At 40.5% G+C, this 16,630-nt stretch overlaps 1 protein-coding gene across 7 annotated transcripts in view; it reads left to right on the top strand.

Moving 5' to 3' along the window:
- UNC5D (unc-5 netrin receptor D) overlaps positions 1-16,630 on the top strand; it is a 441,192-nt gene that overhangs the window by 413,822 nt on the left and 10,740 nt on the right. For all 7 annotated transcript variants that reach the window (XM_038384983.2, XM_043503014.1, XM_043503013.1 and 4 more), the window contains 3 exons: positions 1,319-1,468; positions 9,018-9,182; positions 12,727-12,905. In XM_038384983.2, coding sequence (XP_038240911.1) covers positions 1,319-1,468; positions 9,018-9,182; positions 12,727-12,905 — 494 coding nt within the window. The remainder of the gene's footprint in view (positions 1-1,318; positions 1,469-9,017; positions 9,183-12,726; positions 12,906-16,630) is intronic.

Below are 16,630 nucleotides of genomic sequence, written 5' to 3'. Positions count from 1 at the left end.
TACAAGCTTACATGCCTCAATTTCTCCATTTGTAAAATGAGGATATTCCTTCACTTAACATAGGTGTTTTTAGCAACAACAACCAGGAGTCTTTGTGGCACCTTAGAGAATAACAAATTTATTTGGGCATAAGCTTTTGTGGGCTAAAACCCACTTCATCAGATGCATGGAGTAGAACATACAATAGGCAGGTGGTATAACTCCTCGGGGCAGTAGTAGTCTCTCTTTGTACCTCAGATGGTGCCAAGAGTATCACCAACACTAAAGGCTACATCATGGAGTAACCACAAGCCCTGAGTAAGGTTGCACTGCTCCAGGGACCAAGCTAAAAGAAAAGGAGTACTTGTGGCACCTTAGAGACTAACAAATTTATTAGAGCATAAGGGACCAAGCTGTGACTGTGTCGAGATTCAGTCTCTGATTTCCCCCTTCTGCTAGCAGGGAAGTAAACTGTGCCAGCACTTTTCCATGCACAATTCACTTCCCCCTACATTCTGCCTGAGCTGCTCTGGCTGGCATGTGGGGGACAGAGTAAATGCTCCTGCACTGGATGAGGAGTGGCAGCCATGCAACGACTCTGATCTAGGCAGTGTCCACAGGTGCACCCTTCTTTTCTCCTTGGGTCACAATTTAGCCCTATACAAATAATAATAGCAGACCGACATATAGGAAAAGATCCCACCCAGCCCAGTCCAGATGTAGGATGCTGCAGCTTTGACAGGACCCAAACCAAAGAAATCATCAGATGTTTCCCCTCTGCTATTCTTTGACATGCATTATTCTTTCTGTAGAACATGGATGCACATGATACTTGACACATGGGGTGCAATCCCTGTCCCACTCTATTCAATGGGAAAACTCCCAGGGCCTGATTTATAAAGGTATTTAGGTGCCTAAAGATGCAGATAGGAACCCAGTGGCAATTTCAAAAGTACCTAGGTACCTGACTTCCATTGATTTGTGTGTGAAACAGGTTGATGTGCTCAATCCAAATGCCGGGGGACTGGCATCCAGGTCACAAGAGCCACCATCCAAGCAGGGAAAAAAGGACTGATAGAGGCACAGGGACCGAATTCCCCCTTCTCCACCGTCGAAGTGTGGTCCCTACATAACCGTGCCAACTCACCTTATCAGGGCCATGCAGCACAGACTGCATTGCTGCTACTTGTTCTGTTGTAGCAGCACTATGGATTCATTTTCCAGGGCTGTCTGTCTGGCACCTTTAATGAGCATGCACATGTGTTAATATTGATATTTTCAATAGTAAAGACCCAGTAAGCCTCATCTTTGTTTTGTTTTTTCTTCCCGCCTCCTGTAGGAAGTAGTTTCAGGTGAAGGACAACAAGGAGGACAGTTGCTGGAGGAACCTAAGTTGCTGCATTTCAAAGGGAATACCTTTAGTCTTCAGATCTCAGTTCTTGATATCCCCCCTTTCCTCTGGAGAATTAAACCATTTACTGCATGTCAGGTACTTGTCAATATTCTACATTTTTTTTTAAATTCAGAGGCAGTATGTGTTTTCACCAGTAAAAGCAGAGTTCAGGCAAGGTAGCTGCCTCTTATTTTGTTTTCTTAAGAAAAGCGTGGATTTAATCTCTGAGCAGCCAACAAAAAATGCAACGATGATTGTGAGAACTGAGGAACGAAACATATCATGGAAAGCACAGTGGTTGTAAATCTCTCTCAGCTTACAGAAACATGTTTTTTTTTCCCCCACACGTTTCATTTGGCCCCAACTAATTCCCTACATTCAGGCTCAACATCATCATTCCCATTAAGAGCAGGTTTTCGATATCAGTAATTTAGTCATTTCTGGACTTAATGCAAACAGTGAATGATCAGCTGTAATGGAGTGCATGTCTGCATGCATTTGAATATCATGGGTTCAAACCATGGCATGTATCCATTTAGGCTTAGAAATGATAGAGCAGCAAGTTCTCCTGCCTGTGATGCATTAATTAAAGAGGCTGTCTAAGATGGGAAGAGCCTATCAAATGCATTGGTCCCTGAAAATTGTAAGCAATCCATTGGCACAAAGTGTGTTAAAATAAAAGAGAGGAGCTTAATTAGTATATATATCATTTCACATACCCTGCAAGCAAGTAGGCAGAGAAGAGGAAAGCAGGGTCTCTTGTGATCTCTGGGCAAAAGTAGCCCTAAATGTATAGGCAGATTGTCCTAAATATCAGTGAAACTGAGCCAGAATGCATGCCCTATGCTAGAAATACAGATAATAGAGCATGAAGGTAATTTATGTCACATAATTTGTGGAGGAGGGAAAAGAATGTTATTCCCACAACCTGCTCTGAAGTAGTATCAAAATATCTTGTTCTATTACGTTTGTTTATTTTACAGTTTACAAAACAAACCTATCATAATCTATAGGCACACCTCCCACTTGTGTTAAACACACATTAAAATCTGTAGTTCGATGTGCATTACTAAGCTTTTCTGCTAATCACAGGTTAGGGTTTGCTTACCCATAGACAAAGGCACTACAGAGTTCAGTTAATATCAAATCTACATCATCTCCTGATTAACCCATCCCAGAGAGTAAAAAAAACGTGCAGTACAATCAAGAATGATTCAAGGCACCATTAGAAATATCCTGCTTACAGAAGACTCTTCTAATAAAGGTGGAATGCAGTTGCACACAATACATTTGGCGTACTTTGTGCTGGTCTCTTCAGATTGCTTTAGTAAGAGAGGGTGGAGTGTCTTTCACAGGTTCCACTAGAAAGAATTAGTATCATTTAAATGTCCAGTCTATTCAAGAGCAGATCTCATAGTGACACTGGTGTGGCTTAAATGAATTTGCACACCCTGGCACCTACAGCAAAGCCAACACATTACAAAGGAGAAAATTCAGTCCCTCTTGTCACAGCTAGTGCAGCAAAACTCATTTCAACAACGTTAGTGGTAGATAATGCTACTTTCAGAGGGATGTATGTTCCCATATTCCTATATTGAGCAGTCAGTGCAAATACCTGTAGTTTCAATGTTCACAGAATTCTACATTTTAGCACTGATGTGGCTTATTGCATGGACATCTGCAGTGGGGGGCTGCAGTTACATAAGAGAGAAGGAATCAGCCATTTAAAATTAGCTTGGATGATAAAGTCGAGCCAGGAAGGATACTCTGTTTGACCACTGGGATCTTTCCAACTCTCTTCCCCATGTTTCTGTGTATTTAAAGACTTTGGTGAGAGTTATTTCTGGTTATTTCTACAGAATGATGTCCTTAGGACATTATCTCCTTGCTGGATGCGAGTCCCCAGTATGTGCAAAGTTGTGAGAGTTACTTGGAGGCCCCAAAGCATTTTGTGTGTGGTTCAGCACTTTCTCTAATGCCACGTACAATTTCTATGAATAAATATATTGTTTATGGTGTGTTAAACCTAGGTATGTGTGTACTCTGCTGGCAAGCAATATTCTGGCACTTCCAAGCCAAATTGAGCTGCAGGGTGCTGTTAAAATAAGTCCTGATAGCCATGCAAATTTCTCCATATTTATTTTTATGGGTTGTAAGGGCCTCACTTCGCTGGATCTAATGCGAGTGGCACCCTCCAAAAAACTATTAAATGTATTGCTGAGAGATAAAAATATCAGATGAGGGAGCCATATCCCAGATAGCAGCATTTAAGTAATAAGTGCTATGTCTGCTCTAAGAAGAGTGCAGACTGGGATGGATGGGATCAGGAACCTGCAGGAGTTTTACATGTAGTGCTCAGATTAATCACTCTTGCCGCATTGGCAGCAAACAAACATGTCTGCAAAACTTTTGTCATCGAAATGGATTTGACAGGATGATACTGAAGCCGAATAAATATTTGCATTTTATAATTGTGTGTAATTTGAACGACTTGGATGGCTGAGAAATAATAATAATTATTTTTTAATAGGAACTGCAGCACAATTTGCACTAACTTCATATTCTGTGCTCAGTGAAATGTGGTCTGTGATGAATCTTTAGATCATCTGACAGCTTAGATTTGGGCCCTGCATGAACAAATAAGTGTCACCAATTTCTGTCCTCTAAAAGCCCAAGCCTGAGCCCGAGCCCCAAGATCTGTTTCTCCAGGGTTCTGCAAATTTCTCTCCAATGTTGACTCCCTTTTTATTTCATGTCCCACCCTCAACATTTTCCCCCCAACCAAGGAGGACTGAAAGAGGCTTATGTAGACAGCACTCAGTGTGTGCTTGGCACTTTACAGAGCTATTAAATGACCCTGTCCCAAAGAACTTGCAATCTTTGTAGATGTGCCCCAATAAAGGAAGGTAACGGATTTTGTGGAAGGGGAGGATGACTGCTATTGATACCTCAGATACGGATTATAAAATCTCATAATTTAGGCGGTAAACCAATCTCTCACATCAGAGACCAGAATGAGACATACTGTGGGAAGTATATTATCCCATGTCTGCCTCCTGCGGGTTCTTACACAGAAGTAAGTCTAAGTGCTACATTTAGCGCTTCAAATGAAAGCAAAGATGATTACTCTGGAAAAATCTCATTACAGTTGCTCCATTTTTGATATTTTTTTAATGTTTTCTTTATCACCATTGATATCTTGCTACTGACTCAGAAGCTAAATGTAGCACTGGATAGATGGACCTAGGGCAGATCCAGACTGGCAATTCCCATGTTCCTAACTTACAGATAATTGGGTTTGGTGTGTGCATCTTGATTGTTCCATTCAATTTGTGTTCGTGTGTGAGAGAGAGAGAAATAATTCAGATCTTGGAGAGCATGTGGCAAAGTTGGAAGGGATTTGAATGATGACCCAGTGGTGGCTTCATAAGCAGACAGGGATTTTGTTCCTCGCAGAGTGAGCAGTATGCAAGAGGCTAGGAAGTGGGAGTGAGATAAGGCGCATGTCCATGCCATACTTAGTACCCAGACAGAGCAGGACACAGCTCCTGTCAGGCAAAAGAGGCACCCGATTATTGCCTAATGATGAGATCCCAATGCAGCATGGTCTGGGAGTGCTGAAAGCTGTGCCTCATCTCCCTTAAGGTAGCTTTTGTGATGCCCTAAGACCACCAGGTTTGTCTAGACTGTGGCTGCTTTAACTTGTGTTTTGCAAAAGTCCCCTGCACAACTGCCTGGAAAATAGGATGTTGAATCTGAATCAGAAAATATAGAGGCAGGGCAGTATGTATATGGGCTCTCAGGTCTGCCCACTTGAAATTCAGAGGAAGGAGGAACCCGTATCTGAGTTTCCAGTTTAGAAAATCTATCAAGTAACCGAGTGTCATAATAAAGTGTCACCCCATGGTGCACTGCCAGAGTCGTGCCCAGCAAGCACACTGATGTTAGATCCCTCTCTCCGTATTAGGGAGAAGGAGGTGAGCTGATTGTGTTGCTTTTTGTCTTTGCAATGGCAGGAGGCACAAAGCCTGTGGTAGGATGCTTTTTACAAATTGTGAATCAAAAGGAAAAGCAGTGGAGGTTAATCCCACAAAAGATCCAACAGTATCAGGGAGAGCGTTTTCCTGTAATATACCAGCTGCATTTGGTCATGTTGGCTATCCCACAGAAGCAGACACGTAAAGCTTGGGCTCCCTCCCACCACTTTCACAAATGATAGGGAAACCCCTCTAGACGGTTAGTGTCATATCAGGATAAAGCTCAGACAAACGAGGTATGAAGGCAGACAGCCACCTTTCTTAAGTAAAAAAGCAGCTGTTTTTCCCAGCACCTTCTGTGTCTTGGAGGATCCAGAACCTGTCTCCTGATAGATGATTTACATTCTCTCCATCTGCTAGGAGCCTAATTATAATGGGGAATCAAACTAAAAGTGTTTCCACAACACTCATAACTTCACAATACTTTGTCCTCTTGTATTACTTTTCACATAATTCTTCTCAGCTCAGTGAGTTCCCACATGAGTCCCTCTCCACTCCAAATGAAAGCAAAGATGATTACTCTGGAAAAAAATCTAATTACAGTTGCTCCATTTTTAATATTTTTTTAATGTTTTCTTTATCACCATTGGTATCTTGCTACTGCTACAGACTCGGGAGTTAAAGATAGCTCTTCTAATTACTACTTAGTACATCATTTTGTGTAAACCCTGACAGTCTTGAGAAGATGCAGAGTTAGCTGCATTTCAGGGATGAGTAAAATGATCTCTAATCTGTATCAGCCTTCAGAAAGGCGCAATGATATTTTTGTTTGGAAAGTGCATTGATGTCTCCAATGGAAGTGGGCGGTAGATGTACAAAGTATCGTCATATAATTAGTTTCATAGGGGTTATAGGTTTCTGTGAGTGCACCGAGTCTTATCTACTGATGAAAAAGGGGCTCCCCTTGGATAGAACTGGTGTAGAGAAGGGAGATAAGGAAGAGTAGCTCATGTGTTTTCCACTGAAATGAAATATTGAACCTTAACAAAATGTGACCTTTAATTTATAATTAGCTTATAAGAGGGTTAATACATGATTTAATGAGGATTAAATTATAAACGCTTGATTAGAGTCCAGCAGCTAAATGGTTGCTTATAGTCATCTATAACATCTTCTACTGATGTGAGATCCTTCTCTGTGTATTAGGGAGAAGGAGGTGAGCGGATTGTGTTGCTTTTGTCTTTGCAATGGCAGGAGGGAAAACCTGTCTTCTGAAAGGAGACTCAAGGAGCTTGGCTTGTTTAGCCTAACCAAAAGAAGGTTGAGGGGAGATATGATTGCTCTCTACAGATATATCAGAAGGATAAATACCAGAGAGAGAAGGAATTATTTAAGCTCAGTACCAATGTGGACACAAGAACAAATGGATATAAACTGGCCCTCGGGAAGTTTAGACTTGGGTTAGAAACCTTTGTCTAATTTCATCAGAGGAGTGAAGTTTTGGAATAGCCTTCCAAGGGAAGCAGGGGGGCAAAAGATCTATCTGGCTTTAAGATTAAACTTGATAAGTTTAAAATTGGTATGATGGGATAATGTGATTTTGGTAATTAATTGATCTTTAAATATTCATGGTAAATAGGCCTAATCCCCTGAGATGGGATATTAGATGGGTGGGATCTGAGTTACCCAGGAAAGAATTTTCTGTAGTATCTGGCTGGTGAATCTCGTCCCTATGCTCAGGGTTTAGCTGATGACCATATTTGGGTTGGGAAGGAATTTTCCTCTAGGGCAGATTGGAGAGGCCCTGGAGGTTTTTCACCTTCCTCTGTAGCATGGGTCACTTGAGGGAGGCTTCTCTGCTCCTTGAAGTCTTTAAACCACGATTTGAGGACTTCAATAGCTCAGACATAGGTGAGGTTTTTCGTAGGAGTGGGTGGGTGGGTAAGGTTCTGTGGCCTGCATTGTGCAGCAGGTCAGACTAAATGATCAGAATGGTCCCTTCTGACCTTAGTATCTATGGTAAATAGGCCCAATGGCCTGTGATGTGGTGGGATCTGAGTTACTACAGAGAATTCTTTCCTGGGTATCTGGCTGGTGAATCTTGCCCACAAGCTCAGGGTTCAGCTAATCACCATATTTGGGGTTGGGAAGGAATTTTCCTCCAGGGCAGATTGGAAGAGGCCATGGGGGATTTCAACCTTCCTCTGTTGCATGGGCCACAGGTCACTTGCTGGAGGATTCTCTGCACCTTTAAGTCTTTAAACCATGATTTGAGGACTTCAATAGCTCAGACATAGGTGAGAGGTTAATTGCAGGAGTGGGTGGGTGAGATTCTCTGGCCTGCATTGTGCAGGAGGTCAGACTAAATGATCATAATGGTCCCTTCTGACCATCATATGTATGAGTATAGCCACTTAAACACACTCATGGCTATAATATGCTTTAGCATCAATTTATTAACCCTTTACAAATGGAACCATAATATTAAGTATGACCAGATTAAATCTGATTTCTGTTCTTTCTTTCAGTGGCCAGCTCCACACACTTCTTAAATCGCGTCTTTCTTTCAATATTTACGGAGCTAAAAATTTAAAGAGAGCACAGGCAGGGAAACTAACACTGGTGCAAAATAATACATTTGAATCTGCCTCTGAAACCCCATTCTCTTCCTTTATGTTAAGATAATGCCTCATCTGAGCCATTTAATGCTTATTTCCCCCCACACACACACACTTTCTAGTTTGTAAATTTATTATGACTTAAAAATATTATTAAATTAATGGACTGTTTGTTTGAATTACTTTCCCTGTTTAGATGATTTCAAGGCAAGGGTATAGGTCTCCTGTAATAACTTTCCCTGAGTGAGGTAATAGTTTTATTTGGATCCCTTTCACACCACTAATGTTCTCATTGCTCCTATTGGGCACGTGCTCTCCTGTGCACATCCAGACCCTCCTCGTCCTAGGAAATCAGGGTAGCCAGGAATACCTGAAGTTTTACATTGACCCGTTACAGTAATGGTTGTGTTGCTCATAGATGGTATTAATTCTGAAAAGGAGCAGTGTGAGATGGTTTAAAAAGAAAAAAACAAGATAGGCTAAAGTTGAAAGGAAAACAGGCTGAATGCAGGAGACTTTTCCCTAACTGTGAGGTGTAATGTGCTGTATACAAGTCTCTCATCACTCAGATTTAAAATTGGACTAAAGGTGGCACTGGAAAATGTGCTGTGCGGATTGATCCTGCACTGGCTCATGGAAGACTGTTGACCTAAGGGAAGGGTCTTTTCCATCTCCAGTTTCAAGGATTCTATAATGCTTATTGTGAAAACTAGAGAGCTCCAGGGTGTGGCAAGAATTTGGAATTCTGGAGTCTGATGGGAGTAATAAATAAGAAATGTATTTCACTCAGGGGAGTTTAAAAAAATAACGTTTAATTCTCTCTCGTCATCTATGTTGCTGAGTGAAATTTAAGCTTGCAGTAATTTTAACATTGCAATTTTCAATTGGAATTGACATTAATTAGTTTTGTGCTACTCGACATTCATAGGGACATTATTACAAAAGCAATTCCAGCAAAATCGTGTATATAATTATTATTTGTCTCCCGCTTTGCAGTTGTCACAGCTTCTCTCTCTTTTCTTGTTTCTCTGGGATGTATTTCTTTCACAGGAAGTTCCTTTCTCTCGTGTGTGGTGCAATAACCAGCAGCCACTGCACTGTGCCTTTTCACTGGAGCGTTACACTCCCGCAACCACATACCTGTCCTGCAAGATCTGTGTTCGGCAAGTCAAGGGTCATGAGCAGATTCTACAGATCCAAACGTCTATTCTAGAGGTAACTTTTTTTCATCTAGTTCTGTTCCCTACTCTGTCACTAAGTTGCTGTGTAACATTGGAGACAACCCTACAACTCTGCCTCAGTTTACCCCATGTAAAATAGTGTTGCCTTTATATCTGTAGCCAGCATTTCCCCTCTGGAGAGCTGCTGCTTTTCAGCTCAGCTTCCCTGTGAAGGTGAGATCTTTGATGCAGAGTTTGGATATATTATAAAAGTAACTTGGTTTATTTACACACCTACACCAGTCATTGAACTGCGGTGGTCAAAAAGCATGCAGGCAAATCCTGCCATTCAAGAATCTCAATTCCTAATGAGCAAATTTTTCTGATTAAAGTCAGTTCTTGAGGCAAACAAGGGAATGGACAAAATCTCCTGCTGCTCACTCAGCATGTCTCAACAAACCTGAACATTTGCTCACAAGTAGAAGGACTTGGAAGACTGAATAGGAGGACCACCTGGTGCTGATTGTCATAACAATAGGTATCTCATCTACGCTTTGGGAGCCTGCTTTATTAATGTGAGATTTCTGGGCAAAATGGTCCAAAACTAAAAGCATTATGCAGAGGAAGGGAAATTAAATGGGACCATCAAAACAATAAGTAATATTGCCACAGTAAACTATCATTGTGTGGTATTGATAGACTGGCCTGAAATAAGTAGGTATTCAAAGGGGAAGAGGTAAGGCACATTGTGTTGTGCAGATGAATGCAATGAGGCATGGACAGATTTAAGTGTTTCAGCCACAAGGCTATCCTTTCCTCCCCCTCTAGAAGAGGTTAGCTGTTGTAGGATTGTGGCTTTATCATGTTAACTCAGTTTCTGGATTCAGTGCTGGATTTTTATTTTGGGCAGTCAAAGTCTTACAGATCATCCTGTTCAGGGCTAACAGGTATTTTTTAAAAACAGCTGCTAGTACTTAGATGCTGTGTCTCGATTTGCATTATTTATCTTAATGTTCAACAAGAGTTTGTTTGTGATCAGTATGGAAAAGAACCTGTCCTGAATAATCATAGGAGAAGCCTGAAGCCTCGTGGTATGTATAATGCATAGTCTTAGTGCTGGATTTCAGAGAAAGAATATGAATTGTGGAAGAGGTTATCAATATTAGACATATCCTTGAAAGTTTCAACATTCTCTGTCACCTTTGTACTTGTAAGAAACTCTGTTCTCAGAGCACCAGTTTACACCGTGGTGAAGCCCTTTTCCATAACGAACACCACATTTTACACTCGTTTTTTGAATGAATGAGGCCCTTGTGGCTAATGCATTGGATTGGGACTCTGAGTTCAGTTCCTAGCTCTGCCACAGCACAGACTCCTTGCATGGGAAAGTCACTTAATCTCTTTGTACCCTCAGTTTCCCACCTATAAAATAGGGATAATGGAGGCATTTTCTGTCATGTCAATTTACATTGTAAGCTCTTCAGGCCACTGGACTGTGTCTGTACAGCATACAGATAATAAATAGGAGTAATGTTTTCAATTAGCTCTGTTGGTTTTTCATATCTCCCTTGTATGCCATTGGGGATAGAAAAGCTAGTATAGTTATATTCATGTTAGTATTTCCATTTGTAAAACTGATCTGGAAATAACAGACTTTATAGTATGCAGTATAGTTGTAGCTGTCTCAGTCCCAGGATATTAGAGAGACAAGGTAGCTGTAGCTCACGAAAGCTTATGCTCTAATAAATTTGTTAGTCTCTAAGGTGCCACAAGTACTCCTTTTCTTTTTAAGGTTGGTGAGGTAATCTCTCTTATTGAACTAACTTCTGAGCCACACAGAGCTCTTCTTTAGTTCTGGGAAAGAAACTAACAGCATCACAAGAAAATGCAAGTTGGAACAGATTGTTTACCTTGAATGGTCTCTTGCTAACTATTTATGCTAGAGTGGCCTGTTAACACCTCTGCAGTCATAGGACAAAGGGGAAATTAGTGGGTTACAGATTGTTGTAATAAACCAGGGTGTGTCTGCTCAATCCATCATTTTTGGTGTCTAGCACAGAAATGAATTCAAGTTCTCAGGTTCATCTTTTGAAAGTGTTGTCCCTATATCTATATATCTGACCTACCAGTCCTCAGAGTGATCACTTTAGGAAAGTGTTCACTCATGGTGTAGGATGCTTGTGTAAATTCATTTGAGAGCATAGTGATTGTCTGATTTCACCCACATAATTGGTATTGGGGCAATTATTGCACTGGATGAGATTGACCAACCCTGCCCCTCACAACATGTGGTATTTGTAGCAGTGGACTTGCATATGCAGGTTTTGCATCTGTTCTGTCAGGGTCTGGTGCCACTTCGTAGTGCTGACAACATCAACTCAAACTCCAGATCAAGCTGGGCACACTCTGCCTCCAAACCAGAATCACCACTAGTGATAATGCAACCTGCAATCAAAATAAATTTGATAATGATGTCCGAGGTGGACTAGAATCCCACTCATTCTCCCATAGCTGTGTTCCCTCTTGAAAGTTTAACAGGAGTGAAAACAGTACACTCAAGCAGATGTAACTCAGCCCCATCACTCCGTATTTATTTTCTTCTACATTCTTTGGGTGTTTGCCTGAGTAATGAACACACCTGGGTCAAAATATTCATGACAAACTAATTATCCAACCCATTTAGACTTTTTTCCTGTTAATTTATGGGTCACAAACATCATAGTTTTATGAATTGGGTTATTTTCAAACGGCTTTTATGACCAATTGAATAAAACATACGTTTACCACAATACTTGTAATGAGTATTGATTTGATTATTGGGCACCAGCTATTATTTCTGCTTCCTTAGCTGAACTTTTTTCAGCCAGAAGTACTTCATAAAAGGTTATATTTTGTTGCACCAGGAAACTATATAATCCCCAAAGTAGCTAAATTCATTTCTTGATTAAGTGAATCTTAAATATCTAAATGCAGAAGATAGTTGTCTAAAAGAACAGGGTAGCTATAGGTCTGAAAAAATCTCTGTTCTCAGTACAGCCCAGTGTGTGTGAGAATGTTTAAGTTCATGAGCAGAGCCAAAAGGGCAAACTGAAATGCAAGTAATTCAGAAAACTTTCTGTAAACAGGTTTAAACACGCAGTGGGACTGGAAAGGACCTCGATAGGTCAAGTCCTACATTTCTAGGATTCTATTTGGCTGTTTCTACTAAAGTCTTTTGGATTTTGCACATTGTGACAGTCAGAAAAGAAACAGTATATTCATTCAGTACATGGCAGCTTACAGGACAGTAAGCTGCCCAACCGTTTTCATGGTGGTATAGCTCTGTGTGTGTTAATGCTAAAAGGAAAGTTATTACTAATCTGAGGTGACAAAGAACATGGTCCAGTGATTCAAGCACTAACCTATAACTTGGGAGACCTGTATTTAAGTCCCAGCCACACACCAGACTTCCAGTGAACTTCAGGCAAGTCATTTAATCTATAAAATGGGATAATAGCAGTGACGTATGCTGCCCAGCACCCCTTTGAGGTACATGTACTATAAAAGGACCTTAGATACCAACTGACCTATTAACATTTTTGTTTTTATCTTTTGTGTAGAATGAGAGAGAAACCATCACTTTGTTTGCACATGAGGACAGCAACTTCCCTGCACAAACTGGTCCAAAAGCCTTCAAAATCCCATACTCCATTAGACAGAGAATATGTGCGACATTTGACACACCTAATGCTAAAGGCAAAGACTGGCAAATGTTAGCACAGAAAAACAGCATCAACAGGTAATGGAAGGCAAGTTTGAGAGGTGAACTTTTACATAAACAATGGGAATAATCTGCTGCTATAATTTTTTCTGTTTGCTTGTATAAAAGATATTTGAATAAGAATTACTATAGTTTAACTGGAGAAGAAAGAGGTTGCTGTTTTCAGTTGTTAATCACAAAATCAGATGTATGAACTGCAGTTTACTTGGAGAATAAGTGTTATGGGCCATTCCTTCATGATAAGGAAGTCTGAACTTTCAAGTTACCTGTGTTCTGGAACCTCTTCTCCAACGCATACACATGGTGTCTAGGCAATTGGAGAAGGCAGAGAGATTTCTACATTGCTATATGATACAAAGATAGTATATCATATGTCCCCTAGGGTTTGACACACACTGAAAAAATTATTTGGCCTGTTCTCTCCACAGACTAACGTAATTTTTTCTTCACATTCCATTTCAAAATAACTGGATGCTTTTTTAACCTGACAAAAGTATGTTTAAAAAATGCCCCATCTGTGCTACCAATAGTACAGCATTATTAAACATGAGACCACTAGGGTGGGGAAATATCAAAATTTATGCTGGCTGTTTGTTTAGTCCAAGTGGAAAAGTCAGTCTTCCTTTCTGCTTCTCATGAAAATATTTAAATAGATCAATGTAAACAAGTTATTTGGTCTAAAGAAGGCTAGTGAGAAGTAGGATGGTTTAGTGGTTAAGACCCTGGAGTGGGACTCCGGAAATCTAAGCTCAGTTACTAGTTCTGCCACCTATGCTCTTAGTAAAATGTGTGTACACATGCCTGCATTTGCTTCAGAAATATACTTCGGTCAATGCATTAGTGACCACTGTGGTTGAGTGTCATGTTCATCCTCTCTTGTGTAGGGTGCATTAAAAGCTTAGCCCATTTATAGCTGGCTGACTAGCTAAATAAAAAATATTAAATGCAAGTTATCCGTTAAACAGTGGCTCGGAGAACATGCTAGTTCTTTCACAATGGGTGCTAGGGTCACTTTTTAGTAGAGTCAAAATGAAGGGAGGCATTTTATCAATCAGTTGAGTAAATAAAGAAAGAAATTAATACATTGGGGTTTGAGAGGTTTTTATAAGACATTAACCTTTCTAGGCAAGAGTAGATAGACAAGCAACAGTTAATGCTGCGGCTTTTAGACAATATTTTCTTCCAATTATCAACATAAATAAGCTGGTTATTACAGTGTTCTTGTTTGTATTACCATAGCACCTAGGAGCCCCAGGTATGGACCATGACTCCCTTGTGCTATACAAACATGGAACAAAAGGATGATCCCTGCCCCAGAGAGCTTATAGTCTAAGTTACCTTGGGAATCTAGCCATAGTAGAAAATGTATAAAATGAGAAGTCAAAGTAACCTTAGCAGAATTAACCTATTTAATGAGTGGAGCACTGCTGCACAGATTTTGAGATCATTGTATTAAAAGTAGTCTTACTGGCAAAACAAATTCATCCTTCCATTCAGAGTAGCCACTGAACACTTCTGCAAAGTGCAGAGAAACGCAAACCAGTCCTCAACAGGGTGAGAAAATGTCTACATTGGCATTGCTGTGTGTTCCATTCAGTGCCCAGAAGCAGGCATGAAATGGGTGGAAGTAGGGCCACACACTTAGTATAATCCAGTGAATACAAATGCTTTGAACAAGATTTCCTGTCACTCGTGGTGTGAACTAGGAGACGCTGCTCACTCAGCCCAGGTTAAAGCAGTGACCCACTTACTCTAGTACCTTTCCCCAACAGTTACCACTGCCAACTGCTTCAGTGCAATAAATATCATGATGAACAAATATAGAACAACCTGCCCATGAGGAAAATTCCTTCCTAACATCCATCAGTTAGAAAGGCAATAGATCCTCATGCCATAAGAGAGAAACTATTTTTTAAGTTTAAAAAATAGATTTTTATATATGTAAAGTCCGCTAAACTCTTGACCTCCCTGGTATCTTGTTGCAGTGATTAAAAATACTGTTAAGAATCTTGACACAAATTAGAAAATTGATTAAGAGCTGCACTTAGTGTCTTTGGCAGGTATTTCTGACTGTTGGTGGCTCATGTGACTTCTTCCCCGATCCCAGTTTCTAAGGCAACTTGTATTCATATTAGGATAGCACGCAGAGGCTCCAAGCCAGATCTTGTTGTGCTAGGGGCTGTACAGGCACATTGTAAGTAGACAAGACAAAGGATGAGAGAAAAGGAGTGTTAGTATCTTTGCACAAGATGATATGCATCTCTGAAAAATAGCCTTTGTTCAGGCCTGAAGCTTCCATTCTTGTCATCTGTACTTCATACTTAACTAAAGCACTACGCTCAGCGTGGCTCAGTGCACTGCTTTCTCACATTACCCAGTCTTTATCCTTTGTAGGATCTAGTCCTAAGTAAAACACCAACAAATTCAGGTCAGACTGAGCTCCTTACTGGATTATTCTTCATGGGTTTCTAAAGTCATGAAACCAGATAAGACTGAACCATCATGCACTTAGTGAAGGAAGAAAGTAGGATTCATTGGGTTCTTAGGGACTGCAGAGCTGTATTCACCAAAGTCACAGATTGTACAAGCAGGATTCATGTTAAGTCAGGCTTCACTTCTGGAGAAAATTCAGAAACTAGCTCTGTGCGTGTGTGACCGGAGGCTGCTCTGCAGTTTTTTAGATACCACTGAGAGTCTATTTGTCAGGTTTTCAAGTGCAGTTTTTGTCTCTCCAATTACTTGCTTTTGGTATAAATGGAGTCTCACCTCCATTTTGCAATTAAAGAACTATATAGAGAGTTGATTTGGGGCACATAAGTGGCTTTCATTAAATGAGACCAATGCAATATGGAAGATATTAATATTTTTCATGGTACCAAGGGGGAATTGAAAACGTTACCTCCTCAAAAAGTATGCGTTTCCTGTTCATTACAGACTCCCTGAGAAAAAAACTATCAAATAGTCTCTGCTATAAAAAGCAAATCTACATATATTCATTTGACTTTCTTTCTGAGACTGGAATAATAATCCATGGGGTGGGATGGAAACTCATTCAAAATTAGCGTCCGAAGAATAGGCTGGAGGAAATAAGGATGCACTCGCAGAGGGTGGTAGATGATTTTCCCTTAGGAGCAGTTGTCGTTCTTTTGTGAAGTGTATTAGGTCAACTGGGCCGTGTCTATTATTGGGATAGATGGGATTTGAAAGCACGTGGGTTGCTAATGAGACGCACTGTTTTAGTAGACAGTGCATCTCCATAAAACATATGTTGGGAATAAAACGTAAGCTCCCATTCAAATTTTTGCTGTTTTCAAACTAGTTTTCTATTAATGTTAGCCAATCATTTGAAGGATGGACATCAACCGAGCTCCCAGTTTGAGCATAGGTTAGGATCTCAAATTGGAATAGCTGACCCTACCTTACTGAGAAACGGCATGTCTTTCCAACTCCAGTTTGCTTCGTTTTTTTAAATAGTCCAGGCACAATAAATCATAGGAAGGGACCTTGAGAGATCATAGAGTCCAGTCCCCTGCCTCATGGCAGGACAAAGTATTATCTAGACCATTCCTGACCAGTGCTTGTCTAACCTGCTCTTAAAAATATCCAATGATGGAGATTCCACAACGTCCCTTGCTGCAATTCAAGCCCATTGCTTCTTGTCCTATCCTCAGGGGTTAAGAGCATCAATTTTTCTCCCTCCTCTTTGTAACAGTTTTCAAGTATGTAAAAGATTGTAACAATGT

The sequence above is a fragment of the Dermochelys coriacea genome, chromosome 26, assembly GCF_009764565.3.
Source record: "Dermochelys coriacea isolate rDerCor1 chromosome 26, rDerCor1.pri.v4, whole genome shotgun sequence".
NCBI classification, from domain to species: domain Eukaryota; kingdom Metazoa; phylum Chordata; order Testudines; family Dermochelyidae; genus Dermochelys; species Dermochelys coriacea.
The sequence above is the reverse complement of the archived record's forward strand: the minus strand, read 5'-3'. Positions and strand labels throughout refer to the sequence as shown.